This window comes from Plecotus auritus (genome assembly GCF_963455305.1).
Source record: "Plecotus auritus genome assembly, chromosome: 7".
Taxonomy (NCBI): domain Eukaryota; kingdom Metazoa; phylum Chordata; class Mammalia; order Chiroptera; family Vespertilionidae; genus Plecotus; species Plecotus auritus.
Window position 1 is genome coordinate 172,723,665 of NC_137774.1, and position 18,100 is coordinate 172,741,764.

Consider the following 18,100-nt stretch of genomic DNA (forward strand, 5'->3'; position numbering starts at 1 on the left):
GCATCCAGATTTCTGCTAGCATCTCGGCAGGGCCCCTGAAGATCTGATCCCTTTTGTCCACGTCCATGAGTTCTTTTTCTTTTTTTCCCTTTTTCGTTCAATCCCCACCTCCCCAACACCCACTCCACACCAGAGCTGTCTGCCGGGTCTCTTACCTATGAGTCTGATTCTATTTTGCTTGTTAGTTCTGTTTGTTCATTAGATTCTATGTATGAGTGAAGAGGGTATATGGGAGATAAAAGATGATGGAAAAAATAAAATGGGTGATGGAAAAAAAAAAGTCTGATCCCCATTGAGCCTCACCTCCCACCACTCAGCTCACCGAGCCCGGTGCTCCAGCGAGCGCCAAGGCGGCTGGACCTGCTTGCTTCGCCCTAGCGTGTGCAGGCATCTCCAATACTCAGCTTAAGAGTCACTTCCTGCAAGAAGGCGGCCCTTCCTACACTTAACTGGGTCTCGCTGTGAACAAACAGGCTGCACTGTAATTATCTGCCTCTCCCAGGCACGAGGCAGGGCCGTGCCCGCATTCATCTGCGCCTCCCTAGGACCCAGCGCGAGGGTGGCATCCACTCGGCGTGCACACTCTGGCTGCCTGGGTGAGTCCTGGGAAGTTTTCTCAGAAGCCGACACCCTGCGCTGGGCATCTCCCCAGTCCACGGGCCGTCACCCCAGTGACCCGCAGGAAACAAAATTCACACATAAAACCCATGGCCGCTGGGACAGGCTCCGCTGCCACTCACTTGACAATGGGATCCGAAAGCTGAAGGCCTTCCAGGCTGAGGTTCTGCAGCTTGGAGCACAGGGACAGGATGCCCTGCAGGGTGGACACCTCGAAGACCGAGTTGGACAGGTCCATGTGCTGCACGCGGAAAGGGCTGGATGCGGGGGAGAGGGAGAGAGGCTCTGCAAGGCGGCTCAGGTCCGCCCAGCCCACACCCGGAGCTACATGCACATTTCAAGGATGCACTATAGTTTCTGCCGTAAGACAAACTGCTCCCAGCGAACTCCTATCCTCCTCCATGTTAAAATTCAGGAGGATTTTTGCCAGGTCAAGCTGTTGCTGCCGATACAGTCCCCCTCAGAAATGAATGTGGGCATCGTGAGCATGAGCTGGGTGTGGGTGACAAGGATGTGACGTCGATGATGGCTTCTGGCGACGAGGGGGTGGAGGGCTGTGGCATTGACTCCCACAGGGAAGATGACGGCAGAGCACGTTGTAAAGGGGCTGAGTATAACGTGGGACAGGCTGATATTGAGGTACGTGGAGGGAAGTAAAGGGGGGCTGATATAATGTGGGGCAGACTGATATTGAGGTACGTGGAGGGAAGTAAAGGGGGGCTGATATAATGTGGGGCAGACTGATATTGAGGTACGTGGAGGGAAGTAAAGGGGGGCTGATATAATGTGGGACAGGCTGATATTGAGGTACGTGGAGGGAAGTAAAGGGGGGCTGATATAACGTGGGGCAGACTGATATTGAGGTACGTGGAGGGAAGTAAAGGGGGGCTGAGTATAACGTGGGACAGGCTGATATTGAGGTACGTGGAGGGAAGTAAAGGGGGGCTGAGTATAACGTGGGACAGACTGATACTGAGGTACGTGGAGGGAAGTAAAGGGGGGCTGATATAACGTGGGACAGGCTGATATTGAGGTACGTGGAGGGAAGTAAAGGGGGGCTGATATAACGTGGGACAGGCTGATACTGAGGTACGTGGAGGGAAGTAAAGGGGGGCCGAGTATAACGTGGGACAGGCTGATATTGAGGTACGTGGAGAGAAGTAAAGGGGGGCTGAGTATAACGTGGGACAGGCTGATGTTGAGGTACGTGGAGGGAAGTAAAGGGGGGCTGAGTATAATGTGGGACAGGCTGATATTGAGGTACGTGGAGGGAAGTAAAGGGGGGCTGATATAATGTGGGACGGGCTGATATTGAGGTACGTGGAGGGAAGTAAAGGGGGGCTGAGTATAACGTGGGACAGGCTGATATTGAGGTACGTGGAGGGAAGTAAAGGGGGGCTGATATAATGTGGGACGGGCTGATATTGAGGTACGTGGAGGGAAGTAAAGGGGGGCTGAGTATAACGTGGGACAGGCTGATATTGAGGTACGTGGAGGGAAGTAAAGGGGGGCTGATATAATGTGGGACAGGCTGATATTGAGGTACGTGGAGGGAAGTAAAGGGGGGCTGAGTATAACGTGGGACAGGCTGATATTGAGGTACGTGGAGGGAAGTAAAGGGGGGCTGATATAACGTGGGACAGGCTGATATTGAGGTACGTGGAGGGAAGTAAAGGGGGGCTGATATAATGTGGGGCAGGCTGATATTGAGGTACGTGGAGGGAAGTAAAGGGGGGCTGAGTATAACGTGGGATAGGCTGATATTGAGGTACGTGGAGGGAAGTAAAGGGGGGCTGAGTATAACGTGGGACAGGCTGATATTGAGGCACGTGGAGGGAAGTAAAGGGGGGCTGATATAATGTGGGGCAGACTGATATTGAGGTACGTGGAGGGAAGTAAAGGGGGGCTGATATAATGTGGGGCAGACTGATATTGAGGTACGTGGAGGGAAGTAAAGGGGGGCTGATATAATGTGGGACAGGCTGATATTGAGGTACGTGGAGGGAAGTAAAGGGGGGCTGATATAACGTGGGGCAGACTGATATTGAGGTACGTGGAGGGAAGTAAAGGGGGGCTGAGTATAACGTGGGACAGGCTGATATTGAGGTACGTGGAGGGAAGTAAAGGGGGGCTGAGTATAACGTGGGGCAGACTGATACTGAGGTACGTGGAGGGAAGTAAAGGGGGGCTGATATAACGTGGGACAGGCTGATATTGAGGTACGTGGAGGGAAGTAAAGGGGGGCTGATATAACGTGGGACAGGCTGATACTGAGGTACGTGGAGGGAAGTAAAGGGGGGCCGAGTATAACGTGGGACAGGCTGATATTGAGGTACGTGGAGAGAAGTAAAGGGGGGCTGAGTATAACGTGGGACAGGCTGATGTTGAGGTACGTGGAGGGAAGTAAAGGGGGGCTGAGTATAATGTGGGACAGGCTGATATTGAGGTACGTGGAGGGAAGTAAAGGGGGGCTGATATAATGTGGGACGGGCTGATATTGAGGTACGTGGAGGGAAGTAAAGGGGGGCTGAGTATAACGTGGGACAGGCTGATATTGAGGTACGTGGAGGGAAGTAAAGGGGGGCTGATATAATGTGGGACGGGCTGATATTGAGGTACGTGGAGGGAAGTAAAGGGGGGCTGAGTATAACGTGGGACAGGCTGATATTGAGGTACGTGGAGGGAAGTAAAGGGGGGCTGATATAATGTGGGACAGGCTGATATTGAGGTACGTGGAGGGAAGTAAAGGGGGGCTGAGTATAACGTGGGACAGGCTGATATTGAGGTACGTGGAGGGAAGTAAAGGGGGGCTGATATAACGTGGGACAGGCTGATATTGAGGTACGTGGAGGGAAGTAAAGGGGGGCTGATATAATGTGGGGCAGGCTGATATTGAGGTACGTGGAGGGAAGTAAAGGGGGGCTGAGTATAACGTGGGATAGGCTGATATTGAGGTACGTGGAGGGAAGTAAAGGGGGGCTGATATAATGTGGGACAGGCTGATATTGAGGTACGTGGAGGGAAGTAAAGGGGGGCTGATATAATGTGGGACAGGCTGATATTGAGGTACGTGGAGGGAAGTAAAGGGGGGCTGATATAATGTGGGGCAGACTGATATTGAGGTACGTGGAGGGAAGTAAAGGGGGGCTGATATAATGTGGGACAGGCTGATATTGAGGTACGTGGAGGGAAGTAAAGGGGGGCTGATATAATGTGGGACAGGCTGATATTGAGGTACGTGGAGGGAAGTAAAGGGGGGCTGATATAACGTGGGACAGGCTGATATTGAGGTACGTGGAGGGAAGTAAAGGGGGGCTGATATAATGTGGGGCAGACTGATATTGAGGTACGTGGAGGGAAGTAAAGGGGGGCTGATATAATGTGGGACAGGCTGATATTGAGGTACGTGGAGGGAATTCCTCTGTGGACGTTTCTAGGGCATGGGGGACGGGAGCTTGCTGGAAGGGGAGGGCTGAGCAGATGGGGATTTGAGGGTTTCCACCTCGAGATTTAGACAGTCTTTCTGCAGGATTTTCCTTTTTTTACCTGAAATGTTCAACTAACGGTTGGTCCACAAAGGATCGCGGGCAGCAGAAGGCCACCACCCCTCGAGACAGCAGCCGGCCAATCACTTCCGGGTGCAGGTTTTTACCGGTGAGGTCCAGGGTCTGCCACAGAGACTCGTCGAACCTGGAAGAGAGGGGGCTCGATCGGTAAGTTGGGGCACTGGATACTGCAGGCTCCCCACACCGTTGCCATCGAGGAGCCGATCCATCGCCTGGAAGCCAATTCTGAAGAAACCTCCGTTATCAGCCATGACGTTTTAAAGGCACTACTGAGCCTGGTCACACACATCCTGGGTCAGCTTCCCCACTCCTCTTTCTACGGACTTCTAACTTAGGTGGCTCAGGGCTGTCATTAGCAAGGCAAGGACCTGGACTCGGAGAACAGAATTCCAGCCTTCCGTTCCATTTGATAACTTTAAAAACGACTGATCAAGTTGCTTAATTGATTACTGACAAGGTGAGTAGGTTCCAAATGACCACAGTAATCTCACTTGCCATTTCTGTTACCCAGAAACAGGTTACCACACCGTCAACACACTGAACGTAGGAAAGTAAGCACTACTTTATGAGATATGACTCTGACATCTACTAGGAAAAGGAAGTTATAGTTCAGCTCTGTTTTATAATACCTTTGAAGCTTCTATAAACATACATACACACACACACACACACACACACACACACACACACACACACGCATAGAAATATATGTATATACTAGAGGCCCTCGGCGTGGCCTGCAGGAATCGGGCCGAAACAGGAAGTCCAACATCCCCCGAGGGGCCCCCGCCTGGGCCGGGCACTGCGCTGCTCCCACTCATGCTCCCACTCATTCCGGCCCCACTGGTCCCGATCCCAGTCCCGGTCCGGATGGGGGAGGGGCACGCAGGGGGAGTGTCCGCGGGACAGGTTCATGCCAGCCGTGAGCCCAGCATCTGGCACCCGTTGGTCAGCTGAGCAGTGCTCCCGCCGTGGGAGTGCACTGACCGCCGGAGGGCAGCTCCTGTGCTGAGCGTCTGCCCCCTGGTGGTCAAACAGTCGAATGGTCGACCGGTCGCTTAGGCTTTTATATATATAGATATGAAATAATGTGAAAGAAAAGGGAAAAATATTAGATTTTGGATAGTATTTCTAATACAAGAAAGAGGTACCAATACTGAACAAATAAGGGAGCTTTAACAACCACAGATTCATTCAATTTAACAAGAAAGCAAACACAAGGTCATACGCATGAGCACACATTTTACCACGTTAAGTGCCCCGTCAGTCACTGGTGACTGACACCATACTTTACGTCCGGAAGACAAAACAGGCTGGGTGCTTAACATGTTAAAAGCCCTGGCCGTTCTGGCTCAGTGGATAGAGCATCGGCCTGCAGACGAAAGGGTCCCGGGTTCGGTTCCGGTCAAGGGCACATGCTGGGTTGCGGGCTTGATCCCCAGTGAGGGGCATGCAGGAGGCAGCCAATCAATGATTCTCTCTCATCACTGATGTTTCTATCTCTCTCTCCCTCTCCCTTCCTCTCTGAAATCAATAAAAATAGATTAAAAAGATAATAAAAGCCTACGAGAATTTTATTTTTTAACACTGCCTGAAATAAGCAGACCCCTGGCGAGGGCTGTGGAATAATTCTGCATAAAGACACTGTCCATGTGTTATCTGACCTGTTACTAAGAAGGCAGGACTGCCGTGCGGGGCACACAACAAGTGCTTAATAAATGTCTGTTACGACTTTTGCAACAACTGAGATGAAGAGTACCAGACTCTGCATGAGGAGGTCAGCTGGCGGAAAAGACAATGAAAACGGGGTCCCGTGGGGAGGGGGGGATGAGTGAGACTAAATACGAGGTGTCTTATCCCAGCACACCCCGAGTGGAGAGGAAGGGGCTCGTGCGGTCAGTGAGAGTCCTTGACGCTGGAAGGAGAGAGACGGTGGAGGGGGGGGTGTGTGGAGGGGAGGGTGGGGATGAGAAGGGGTGAAGGGGGAAGAAAGGTTCACCCTGATAAACACAGCCTTCCTCGCCGCTCCCGGCCTGTGGCGGCCTTCCCAGCTCAGCACGACTTTCCATGCCCAGCTCACTGCCCACACCTGAGAGGTGCCGTCCCCAAAACCCACGACACACCAACACCTGCGGGCTGTCACGCGCCGCACACTGAGAGCCAGGCACTGCCAGGCGGCATCTGTGTGTCCCCTCCTAACTTTCCTGTCCTGGAGGCGCTGTTCTTCCCACTCAAAGCGACAAAGACCTCCCTCGGGTCACCCAGAGCCTCAGGGGCCGGGCCGGCTCACACCCGACCCAACACCAGGGCCCCGGGTCCTCTGGCCCCTGCCCTCACCGCCCGGCTCCCCGGCTGTGCCTCACCTGGCACTCCCCTCCCGGGATCCAGGGCAAAGAGGGTCTCCAAAAGGGGTGCGTTTTCACCTCCAGGGGACCTCCCCCCCCCCCGCTTCACGGGGAAATAAGACACTAAGTATTCACAGAAACACGAGATACTTCGTTTATGTGTGCTACTATACTGTTCTCGTTCTTCCTTTCAACAGAGCCAATGAAGGCATGACCCCCTCTCCCCGCCCCCACAGGCCCAAGGGGCGAACGATACTTACGCCAGGTGGTACCACCGCTTACAGACGCAGGAGACGTGCAGGAGCTCCGGGAGGCACAGGCAGGAGAAGATGCCCAAGAGCAGCTCGTCTGGAAGCGAGTCCCAGGAGACACCTGTGAGGGGCAAAGGCGTGTTTGCCGTCACCATGCTCTTAACCGCCGAGTTCATTTGCTGAAGGCAGTCAGACAGACAGGAGCAGAGCGAGGACCCTGGGGCAGCACACAGCTCATCAGGGTGGGAAGCCGAGCCATGGGCAGTCAATTGTCCCGTGGGACCGTGCCCCCAGAGGGACTTTCTCTCCCCTAGCGGATCGCTGGTGATGAGGTTTGGAACCGCTGGCCCTTCCTCTCTGGAGGTTACACCAGGCCTCTCCGCCGTATTTCAGCTCCAGGCCCAGATGAGCAGCAGAACCAGGCGCTGGCTGCTGCCGTCAGGACCAGCTGCAGGGAATAACCACCCGCTGCCCGCGTGCCGGCCAGCAATCAGTGGGGACCACAACCCTGAATGGACGCACCTGGGAGGTGTGGGCGAGAGGGGCCACATGCTAACTGACGGGCTCAGGGGAGGCCTGCATGCGATCTTGCAGAGGCAGAGACTTAAAGCCACCACAGAGGATGGTCTGAAATTAAACTTTAACGGAAAGCCCTTAGGGTGGGTAGTCACCTCCTAGGCCGGTATCTTCCCTGACAAGGTCAACCTTTACCTTAACTGAGCCGGTCTTTTTATTTTTTTATATATATATATATATTTTTATTAAGGTATTATATGAGCCGGTCTGTTTGCATCTATAATAACAGACCCTTTGAACTGTCTGGGTAACTAGTAACTTCCCTTTTTCCGGACCCCTTGGGGCCCAACCTAATGTGCTGGGCGCCAGGACAGAGACCACAAATTCCTTCATTATCAAGGTAATTGTTCCTGCACCCACCTAAAGTGTGTGCCCATCATTTTACTTTGTATCCAAGCCCAGGGGTTTCCCCGCTTTGCTTTCTCCCGCCTCTCTAGTCTGTCACCAATGGATTTCATGGAACCCACCTACGTCCCTCCTTGGATTGCAATGTATAAATACAGATGTAACCCGCCATTCTCAGGAGCATTATCTCAATTCCTTGAGGTTCTGCTTCCCGGCATATGTCGACAGTTTGGCTCAAATAAACTCACAAAAATTCTTTACATGTTTCAATGGTTTTTACGTTAACAAAGGCTACTGAATATTCTATTAAGGTCTTTCCTTGGGACCTCCCCTAAAATCTCCACCCTTAAACCCCTTAGGATGGAGGACCCCCGTGTGCTCCCCCCATCCCCTCCCCTCCCCTCCCCGGACAGATTACTATTACCTTCCTCACTCCCAAGCTCCAAGGGCCCTTCCTTTACCTCCGTAACTCGATTCCTAAGCCCATTTCTTGTAGGAATCACTTCTTCTACCTCTGTGACTTACCAAGTAAATCCTCTCTTACAGGTGGGGTCTTGCTCTGAATTCTCTCCCAGCCAGAACCCAAGTACCGAGGTTGTGGAACCCAGGTTCGGTCTGACCCACCGGTCAGACACCTGGTGCCATTCCCGCCGCCTACAACACGTTGCCTTTTCTCTTACACTTAAAGGGTACACACCATTCAGCTTGAAACAGGAATGTCACCCTCATCAAATTATCCACGCGATGGTTTTTCTGTTCACCCACAGTGCAGGTACCCTGAAGTAAGCACCATATTTTCTTGGCAAAAAAGAAAAAAAGGGAAACCAAGAATATTTTTCCCAACACACTTCCTTCCGCACCCGCAGGCCAATCTTTGGCAAAGACTCAGAGCAATGCCGAAACCGGTTTGGCTCAGTGGATAGAGCGTCGGCCTGCGGACTGAAGGGTCCCGGGTTCGATTCCGGACAAGGGCACATACCTTGGTTGCGGGCACATCCCCAGTAGGAGGTGTGCAGGAGGCAGCTGATTGATGTTTCTCTCTCATCGATGTTTCTAGCTTTCTATCCCCCTCCCTTCCTCTCTGTAAAAAAATCAATAAAATACATTAAAAAAAAAAAAAAAAAGACTCAGAGCAAGTGCACAGCCCTCTCGGAGGCCATCCCCGGGATAAGGAATCCTGACCATCGCGTCGCTGAGGACTCGGTGGAGGGATGATCAAGTAGCCGAGGAGGCAGAGGAAGCTAGGACGTCAGGAATCGGGACCATGGGCGGCAGAGCAAAGAGGACCAGGAACCCGGTTAGGCAGAATGGCTAAGGAAACCCAGCCGGGTAAGGCTTAAAATGTATGGATTGTTGCTAAGATGAGAGCCTGCAGATAACCAATCGCAAGGCAGTAAGGCGTATACACCAATCCCAAGGATGTTGCTGAGGCAGAATTCTTGCAAAGGGCCAATCAGGAGCTGGCAAGGCTGTCTCCACCCCTAAAGCGGGCCACCTCGGTCTCTTCCTGCTCCCTGGGGTCCTGGCTCCTGCAGCTGGGGATGCTCCGGAGCCCACGTGGCCCAGGGCCACCTGGGACTCTGCACATGGACTGACAGACCTCACTAAACGACACCCGACGGCAACGTGGGACGGAAGCTCTGGACACTCGCCTGCTTCTGGAACCACTTCTGTCAATAAACGTTGCTTCCACGAAAAACTGTTTATAACCGAGACGTCATTCTTCGATTTTGTAAGACCACGAACTTGGATTCAAACCACCCCACGTTTTGGTTTCATAGTGACCTTATTTAAAAGGCAAATGCACTTCCACCCTGTTCTCCCGGGCTTCCGCTTCACCTAGACGTGTAACATCAAGGGTGTTCTCATCCGTTAATCAACAAGTAGGCATGGACCAGGGGTCACTTTAGGTGCCAGGTGGGGGGGGTGGGGGTCGGGGGGTAAACAAGGCAGACAAAATACCTGCATCCTTGTGGGAAGAAACAGATAATCACAGATACTAACTAAACAGTAAATGACATGCCTTGTGAAAACGGACCAGTGCTCTGCAGAGAAATCAAGCAGGGTAAAGGAGAGGATGGGCAGCATGGGGTAGGTGTTCAAAGTCTGACCAGTGGCCAGCAAAGGCCTTACAGAGATGGCGATCCCTGAGCAGAGGCTTGGACACAGTGAGGGAGTCAGCCCTATGGGTGTCTGGGGTGTGCTCTAGGAGCAAGGAACAGCATCTCTGCTTTGAGGAACAGCAAGGAGCACAGTGTGAAAAAAACTACAGGGGTGGAGGGGTTCAAGATGAGGCCATGCAGGGCTTTCTATGCCATGAGGCGGCCTTCGGCTCTGGCTCTGAAGGTGCTGAGCAGCCACTCAGCAGGCGTCCTCAAACTACGGCCCGCGGGCCACATGCGGCCCGCCGAGGACATGGATCCGGCCCGCCGGGTGCCGCTGCCTGTCCTGCTTAGCAGCCGACTCGTCCCGGGCCCGCAGTGCGCACAGGAATTTGTTCATAGTTTTTTTTTTAAACTATAGTCCGGCCCTCCAACGGTCTGAGGGACAGTGAACTGGCCCCTGTTTAAAAAGTTTGAGGACCCCTGCACTAAAGGGTTCTGAGCATAGGAGTGACAAAATCTTGATCTCATGTACTTTTTAAAAAAAACCACGCTAGCGGCTGTGTTCTGGGAAAAGGAGGGAGGAAAGGGTAGATGCAGGAACACCACTTTGCTTAGTCTCCTAACGAGCAGTGAACTCTTACACACGAATGTACAGATCAGGGTAATGTGACAACGGCTAAGAAGGAGACAAGGGTGCACCACGGACATACTGGGAGTTGTCAGCTCAATAACTGGCCCTCCCAGCCTCTGCCTGCCTCCCATTGCTCTCCACCAATTCCAGAGCCATCCGCTTCTCTGTGATGCCAGCTAGCCTGGGTCTAGCGGTGGGGCCGTGTTTGCGAGGGTGTTTCAGGATGAGATTAACGCCTGAATCAGTAGAGAAAAGCAGAGCGCCCTGCCTACGTGGGCAGGTCTCAGCCAATCCAGGGCCTGATGAGAAGAGGTTAATTATGGGAGAGCTGGCTCTCTCCCGGGCGGGCGTGTGTGTGTGTGTGGGGGGGGGGGGGGGGCACCCTCCTGCCTGCAGACCCTGGACTGGAACCCACACCCTGCGCTGTCCCGGTTCTCAGGCCTCAGGAATGCAGATCTTGGGTGGGACATTCCAGCCTCCACAAAGCCTAGCTGTGTGAGCCAATTCCTTGTAAGCAACCTCCGCCGGTCTCCTACTTGTTGGGTGTCTCCGGAGAACCCTAATAGACAGCCCCTCTTTGTCCTCCCCCGTTTAAAAGGTGCAGTATTGCATGGACACGCATACTGATCGCACCAGGCTCCGTGAGGCCCCGAGGGGGGAGGTGACACACAGGGCAGCTGCTGCCTGCGGGCGGCATTCCTGGGCAATCTTCTCCATCTTTCTCCAACAGGCATGCCTTCTCTCTTCGGTTAGAGCCCTTCCATGGTGCCCCCAAATGTTTAGCCTAAAGTCTGTACTGATTAGCATGAAGTTCAAAGCGGTCCAGTTAGGGCCCAACGCGTTGTTCTGTTCACTATCTAGAAGCCATTCAGAGTGCCTTGTAGTTTTTAGAATAAGGCATTTGTGTTACATCCTAGTGGGTCTGCATATGTTGTCCCCCGCCCCCCGCCCCCACTGCTATTATTTTAAAACCCAGTCGCTATTAATCCAGCCCCCACGCCCATGGAAGACGCTCAGGACAGCACCAACAGGCCACTTTTTACAGCTGATTATTGACTTTCTCATCTGCCTGGTCCCTCGCTACACCACAAGTTCCTGAGAACAAGAGCTATTTAAAAAATATATATATATATCTTTGTATTTCCAAGAACTAGCACAATGTCTGAAACATTCCTCCACTCATGTACTTATTAACCACGTACTATATACTAGTATGTTGGGGTCTGTTCTAGGGATAAAAAGACGAACGGCCTGCTCAGAGTCTGAGATGCAGACGAGGGAGGAGATTTCAATGAAGCATCATGACAGGCTGCAATGGGGGGGTTCAGGGCGCTGTGGTGTGTGTGTGGGGCGGGGCGGTGGTCAAGGAAGCCTTCTGGAAGAGTGAGTAAGAGATGTGCAGTTGCTCAGTGAATGCCTGCGCCTCTCTCTACAGGACGAAATGAAAGGCTCTGAATCCTCGGGGTAGAGGGGTGAAGGCAGGTCATCAGTGCTGACCCTTGACCTAGACCCGCAGAGGCAGCTAGAGATTACCCTGAGGCTCCTCAGGATGGCAGCCACTGTCACAAAGTTCCTTCAAGGTCAGAGTGCACAGAGGTCAAAGGTTCTCAAACCAGGCTCCTGCTCTGCTCCCCTAACTGGAAAAAAGTTGATGGACAGGTTTTCCTCAAGTTTTTCTTCCATTAATTCTGAACTCCCCTGACCTCTTGTATCTGGAGATCAGATTCTAGCATTTGATTTGGCAGGAAAATTACATACTTAGTTCTTTCAAATCTAAGGCTGAGATTTTACTATGATCTGCAAAGACTATGCTGGCAACCGGTGCTTACCGCCCCCCGCCTCCGCCCCAACCCCCCCAAACACCAGCCCCCTGACTGGATGGAGGAAGAGGCTTAGCCCGGAAGTCAGCTTCGCAGCTGCCAGCTTACTCCCTCTGGGCTCAGTCTCCGCATCTGTAGGAACGGGGAGAGAGAGATGATCTTGCCAAGTCGATCGCTGTGACGGTTACGTAATATATGAGAAAAGGTGGAGCGGCAGAGTCCACCTCCCTTTTCTCTCTCTCGTCTCCATTCCTGTCCTCTCGCCATGGACTCTGCACCTTTTCTTCTCGGGACCGCTTCCTTCCAACGCTGCTTAGAATTCCCTCTAAGGTGAAAGGGAGGCATGGTGTCATCTACCCAGACCCCCAAACCACCCTCTCTCTAAGTTTGGGAGCTCCGGACGCAGGCCCAGAGGACCAGATTCAAGTAGTTTATTTGGGAAGTGGTCTCAGGAGGCCCTGGAAGGAGTAGTGAGCGATACGGAAGGGAAGGAGGCCAGCTCCGGGCATGCTCACGAGGAGGTTATTGCTATGGGCAACGGGGGTTCCCATCTGCTGGGGACTGCAGGGACCATCCAGAGGTGTCCCAGCTGCTGCCAGCCACGGGTTGGGGGCTTCTAGGAGAGATGCTAACTCCCCAGCATGCCTGCCCGGAGAAAGCCCTCACAGCACATCTGCGTGCAAGAGGAGGCGCTGGGAATGGTGAGCTTCGGGGGGCTGTGGGTGGGCACTGAAGGGTCCACTAACGATGGGGGGGAGGGGAGAGGGAAAATCGGAGAGGCTTGCTGTGAAGAACAGGGCGGGAGACAGGAACAAACTCGGTGCTGCCTATTTGCCTGGGAAGACATAAGAAATCAGGAACGACGTACACTGAGTGGCCAGATGATGATGATCCCTGAACGCGTAATAACCTGGCCACTCAGTGTACTTCTCCTGAGCACCTCATTGATTGGATATCAAAGATACTATAAATTGTGCACCTGATCCGTTTTCCCCTTTGCACTGGCTGACAGAAAGCTCAGGGCAAATAGGTGGCTGACCTCCAGCAAAAGCCCAGAATACTTTTGGTACCCATGTGAAAATACACGGAGTGGCCAGATGATGATGCGTTCAGAGAGCACCGTCATCCGGCCACTCGGTGCGGATAGGTAATTAAAATGCCAGTAGGAAAACCTGGCACAGCAATGAGTGCAGAGGTCTGCGGAGGGCAGCAGAGCCGGGCCAGGAAGCCACACGAGCAAGGGAAGCCACCGTGAAAGGACTTTGCATCGCAACTTCCTTCCTCCCTGCCAACTCCCACGCATCCTTCAGACCCTGACTCAAATGCCCTTCCGCCGAGGGGCGTTCACAGCCCCCTGCCCAGATGTGCACGCCCAGCACCTGGCACACTTACAAGCACTGGCTAAATCTTCGCTACGTACGTGCACTATACCTTTTACTCTTCCCTCCTGAAAACTGTGAGTGAGCTGAATCAGAAAAACATATCCTCGGGTGAGGACTGAAAACAGACAAAACTGTCCTTTACGCAAAGCCTTAAAAGTCTCAGGTAGTGAGGAAAGCCACCTCATCTCTGCAGCAACCCCGTGCGTGTACTAAGTAGTATGAGCCCATTTTACAGATGAGGAAAGCCGTCTTGGCGGGGCCAAAGAGCCTCACCAAGGTGAGAGCCACCATTCGGTGAGAGCCACAGGTCAAACGTGGCTCTGTGCTGTCTGTTCCAAACCCCACGCCCCCAAGGAAAGGCGTAGAGCCCGAGAGGTGGCCCCTGGAATGCTGGCCGGGTGTCAGAGGGCACTGCCGGCAGGGACACAGTCACCCTGCCAAGCAATGGCACTGCCTGCTGGCGTTTGGGGGGGGGAGGGGGGATGAGGCGGAAGACAAACCAGGACACAAAGGAAATGTCCTGTCAGAACAGGAGTGGCCTTCGAGTGGGGGGAGGGGCTTCCGGAGATGTAACGATGACAGAAGGAACAGGGGCACAGAACCAGCGGGTGGCACAGCGGGAATTTAAACTCAGGTCTGACTCCAACTCATGCCCCTTTCTGCCCTCGGATGCTCTACGATTCCATACTCTCCTTCTTCTGAGTACTAGATGGTCTACGAGTTTAGGAAAAGAGAGAATTCAATCTGAATTTATATGGAAAAAAGAGGAAAAAAAAAGAGACATCAACCAGGGCTGGGAGGGACAAGTGAGGGGAGAGGGCGTAAAACAGTGATGCTGAGAGCTGTCAAGGACGCGGCTACCAGATGGAAGGAGCAATGGCCGAGAAAACACGCCAGCAGCCAAGTACCCAGCGCCCCACTCTGTTGACCACAGGGTGACAGTGATGCTAGGGCCCCTGGGGGGGGGGGGGGCGGGGGAGAGGTGTCACAGCCTGAAGTTGGCTGCTGTCCCAGCAGAGGGGGCGGAAGTCTGTCTTCCTATGGCTGCTCCGGCGGCTGGGATCCGGCCTGGGGTATGCATAATGTAATCTGACTTGCCATATTTAATTCTCAAAGCAGCAGCCATCTGTTTCCTGGATTCCTGACTGCACTGCTGCTGGGTGCCCTGAGCGGATGAGAAAGTCCAGAGCAGGTCCTTCCTGCGTGGCCTCTTCTCAACCGCCCAGGGCTGCACAGTAAGGGAAACAACTCCTCAGCCCAAGGCCTCTGGTCTTCAGCTCCCCGACAGCGGGAGGCCAGCTCACACCCCTGCCGGTGGTCATCCCCCGCGGGCACCACCATGTCCACTCGGTCCGGAGGTGCAAGCCCAGCCGCCCACTCCGCTGACCTCATCACTGCGCGTGCCTCTTCCACGCCCCTGGGAGGAACAGCTAATCTATGTATTAGATCTCTGCAGGAGACTGACTCCTCCGACTCCACATATGTCTTCCTGGGAACATCACCTATGCTCCAATTCAGCGTAAAACACCGAAGCCATCTGACCCACAAACAAGACTTAGACTCTTAGAACTGCCCCTCTTACTAGTAGATAAACGATACTGCCGCTCACACCTGCTATTTTTTGTGTATTTTTTTAAGAGTGGCGGCTCAATTCATGTTTGACTTTGCCCGATTGTGTTAAGTGGTAACAACCCGGGCTTCCTTTCTGGGAAGAGACAATAGATTCCGCCATCTGAGATGAGTTTTCCTTCCTCTTCCACAAATTGCAAAGAGAAAACACTGGATCAAACTAGCTATTTTTTTTTTTTTTTTTTTTTTTTGGCTAGGTAGGCAAAACTGAAAAAAAAAAAGCAAAACCACAGCAAAACCAAACCAGAGGTCCTCAATGATCCCCGCCACCCCTCCACCCTAGATTTCTGTGACAGACGTGGCCATCCCTGGAGTGTGGGAAGAGCAATGGGTAAAAAACCACGGGAATTGGGATTTGGAGAAGAAGGTTCAGTGTACAGGCTGAATGAGAGCCGGGTCTTTCACCTGTTATGTTCACTGCTGTATTCCTCATCTCTAGGACGGTGCTCAATAAATCTTGGATGAATGAATGAATGAATGAATGGAAGCTACAGAGCAGAGAAAGTGCCTGGGAGGGTCCCCTACAGGCTCTAACAGAGCTGTTGGAGAGCTGCAGGCTGAGATTCATTGGTGAGTCATGAAATCAGTCTAGTTTGACCAGCACTGTTTTTCCGCTTTTAAATAGATTTTTATTGATTTTCGAGAGAGAAGAAGGGAGAGGCAGTGAGAGAGAAACCTCCATCAGCCTGTAACCTGGGCATGTGCCCTGACCAGCAACCGAACCAGCAACCTTTGGGTACACAGGACGTCACCCAACCAACTGAGCCTCACGGGCAGGGCTGACCAGCCCTGATTTTGAAAAATGGAACGGAATAGGAAAACCCTTAGTAAGGGGAATATTTCAGGTACACACCCAGGATTGCAATGTAAAATATATTTGTTATTGGTTAAAAAAACCAAAAAGACTGGAGGAACTATGTTTGCCTGGGGCTGTTAAAGCCGATTCCAGCTCAAGGCAAGACTTCTTGGATCAGTATCTCAGGAATTTTGCACTTTGAACAAGGTTCCTTGGGGATATCAGCATTCTCTAAACTTTGGAGTCTCCAGTCTGAGAAACCAGTGTGGGGTCTGGAATTTCAAGCAGTTTAATCGCCATGGGAGAGCGGATCAACAAATTAGTTCAACCGTGTTTTCCTGCATCCTGTTTGGAGGGAGGAGGGGGAAGCGGGGAAGAAAGGGACCCGGACAGGCATTTAATGCCCACAAAGAAAACGCAGTTGTCCTCTTTCTGCCCATCAATGACCTCACTGCTGGCCATTTCCTCCCAATGCCTGCCACACACTCACCCCAAGGGCCAATCCGAGCTGTGCTGGGACAGGCCGGTCCCATAGATTTCATCTTCCCAAGCAGACAGATAAAGAGGTTTTAGTTGCCAGATGTGAGCCTGGCTGGGGGCCTACAGAGAGACTGCTGAGTGCAGAACCAAGAAGAACTCACAGTCCAGGGCTACTGGCATCGGATCTCTGTGGAAAGCAGGTGTGGCCTGCTGCACCCTAATCCTGGCAGAGCTGTTAGCCACCTGTCCTGACAACTGCACACAAAACTCCCCGGAATGACGATTCGGTGCGCGGGAGGCGCAGGCCCCGGGAGGCCCGCGGGGACCCTCCCCACCAGCTGCCCCTCATCCCACGGCAGTGACTTCACCGCTCCACGCCGCCCCACGCCAACGAACCGGTCTGTGCTGCGTGCAGTTCCAACGGGACAATGGATACTACTGCTTCCCTCCCCGCCTCTCTCTTCGCCCTTCAGACCTATATATCTGAAGTCACACTGAACAATCTAGTCCTCCTCTGGCCTCCGACACATCGGGGGGGCTGGCTTCCGCCTCTTGCTGGGAGTGCTTCTTCTGGTGTGCTGTCTTTGCTCCTCCACTTGACTTGCAGTTGCCTAGCAGACAGCAACCGCCCCTTCATCTTGTCCACTTTCCAGAGTGCCTCGCTTAGAGACAAGAAGGCTTTTAGCCCTGGCTGGTGTGGCTCAGTGGATAGAGCGTCGGCCTGTGGACAGAAGGGTCCCAGGTTCGATTCCGGCCAAGGGCACATGCCTGAGTTGCGGGCTCGATCCCCAGGAGGGGGCGTGCAGGAGGCAGCCGATCAATGATTCTCTCTCATCATTGATGTTTCTATCTCTCTCTCTCCACGTTCGGGTGGTCACGCACCCAACTGCTAGTGCGGTATGCCACGCAGTGTCGTTAAGTTCTGAAGGGGAAGAGCCCTTCACGAACAGGCTCAGACCAACAGCTTTCAGGACAAAAGAAGAAGTGAAGCAGCCTCCCAAGGGGAGGTGGCCACACTAACCGGGTTCTCTTACTGAGTGCTACAGGCAGGCAGCACGCTAAGAGCGTCACGGGCATTGTCTCCTTTAACCTTCACGGCGACCTATGAAGTGGGTATTATCTCTCCATTTCACAAAGAAACGGAGGCACAGAGAGCCCAGTTAACTTCCTAAGGTTGAGGACAGCAAGACAGATTGAAACCCAGATTTGTCTGACTTCCCCATAACCTTTTACTGCCTTTCTAATTCAATTCCTACTACAGATTCCCAGGCCGTAATTTGAAGATTCTCTTCCCTAAAGAAAGGATCAAAAAACAAAACAAAAAAAACACACACCACACAACACACATTTGGTTTTTTTTTTAAAGCAAAACAAGCCAGCACCTCTAGTCTAATGTCCCTCTACTTTCTCCTGGGCCCATCCCACGCTTAGAATATGGCTTTCTTGCTGTTCCTTCAACAAACAGGACACGCTTCTGCCCCAGGGTCTTGGCGCTGGTTGCTACCTCTGCTTAGGACTCTCTCCTCCAAGATATCTGCATGGCACATTCCCTTCCC

At 52.9% G+C, this 18,100-nt stretch overlaps 1 protein-coding gene across 1 annotated transcript in view; it reads right to left on the reverse strand.

Moving 5' to 3' along the window:
* Positions 1–18,100, reverse strand: part of SKP2 (S-phase kinase associated protein 2) — a 28,240-nt gene that overhangs the window by 8,014 nt on the left and 2,126 nt on the right. Inside the window, exons 3-5 of the mRNA XM_080678500.1 lie at positions 6,790–6,901; positions 4,165–4,308; positions 741–875 (exon numbers count right to left, since the gene is read on the reverse strand). Coding sequence (XP_080534626.1) covers positions 741–875; positions 4,165–4,308; positions 6,790–6,901 — 391 coding nt within the window. The remainder of the gene's footprint in view (positions 1–740; positions 876–4,164; positions 4,309–6,789; positions 6,902–18,100) is intronic.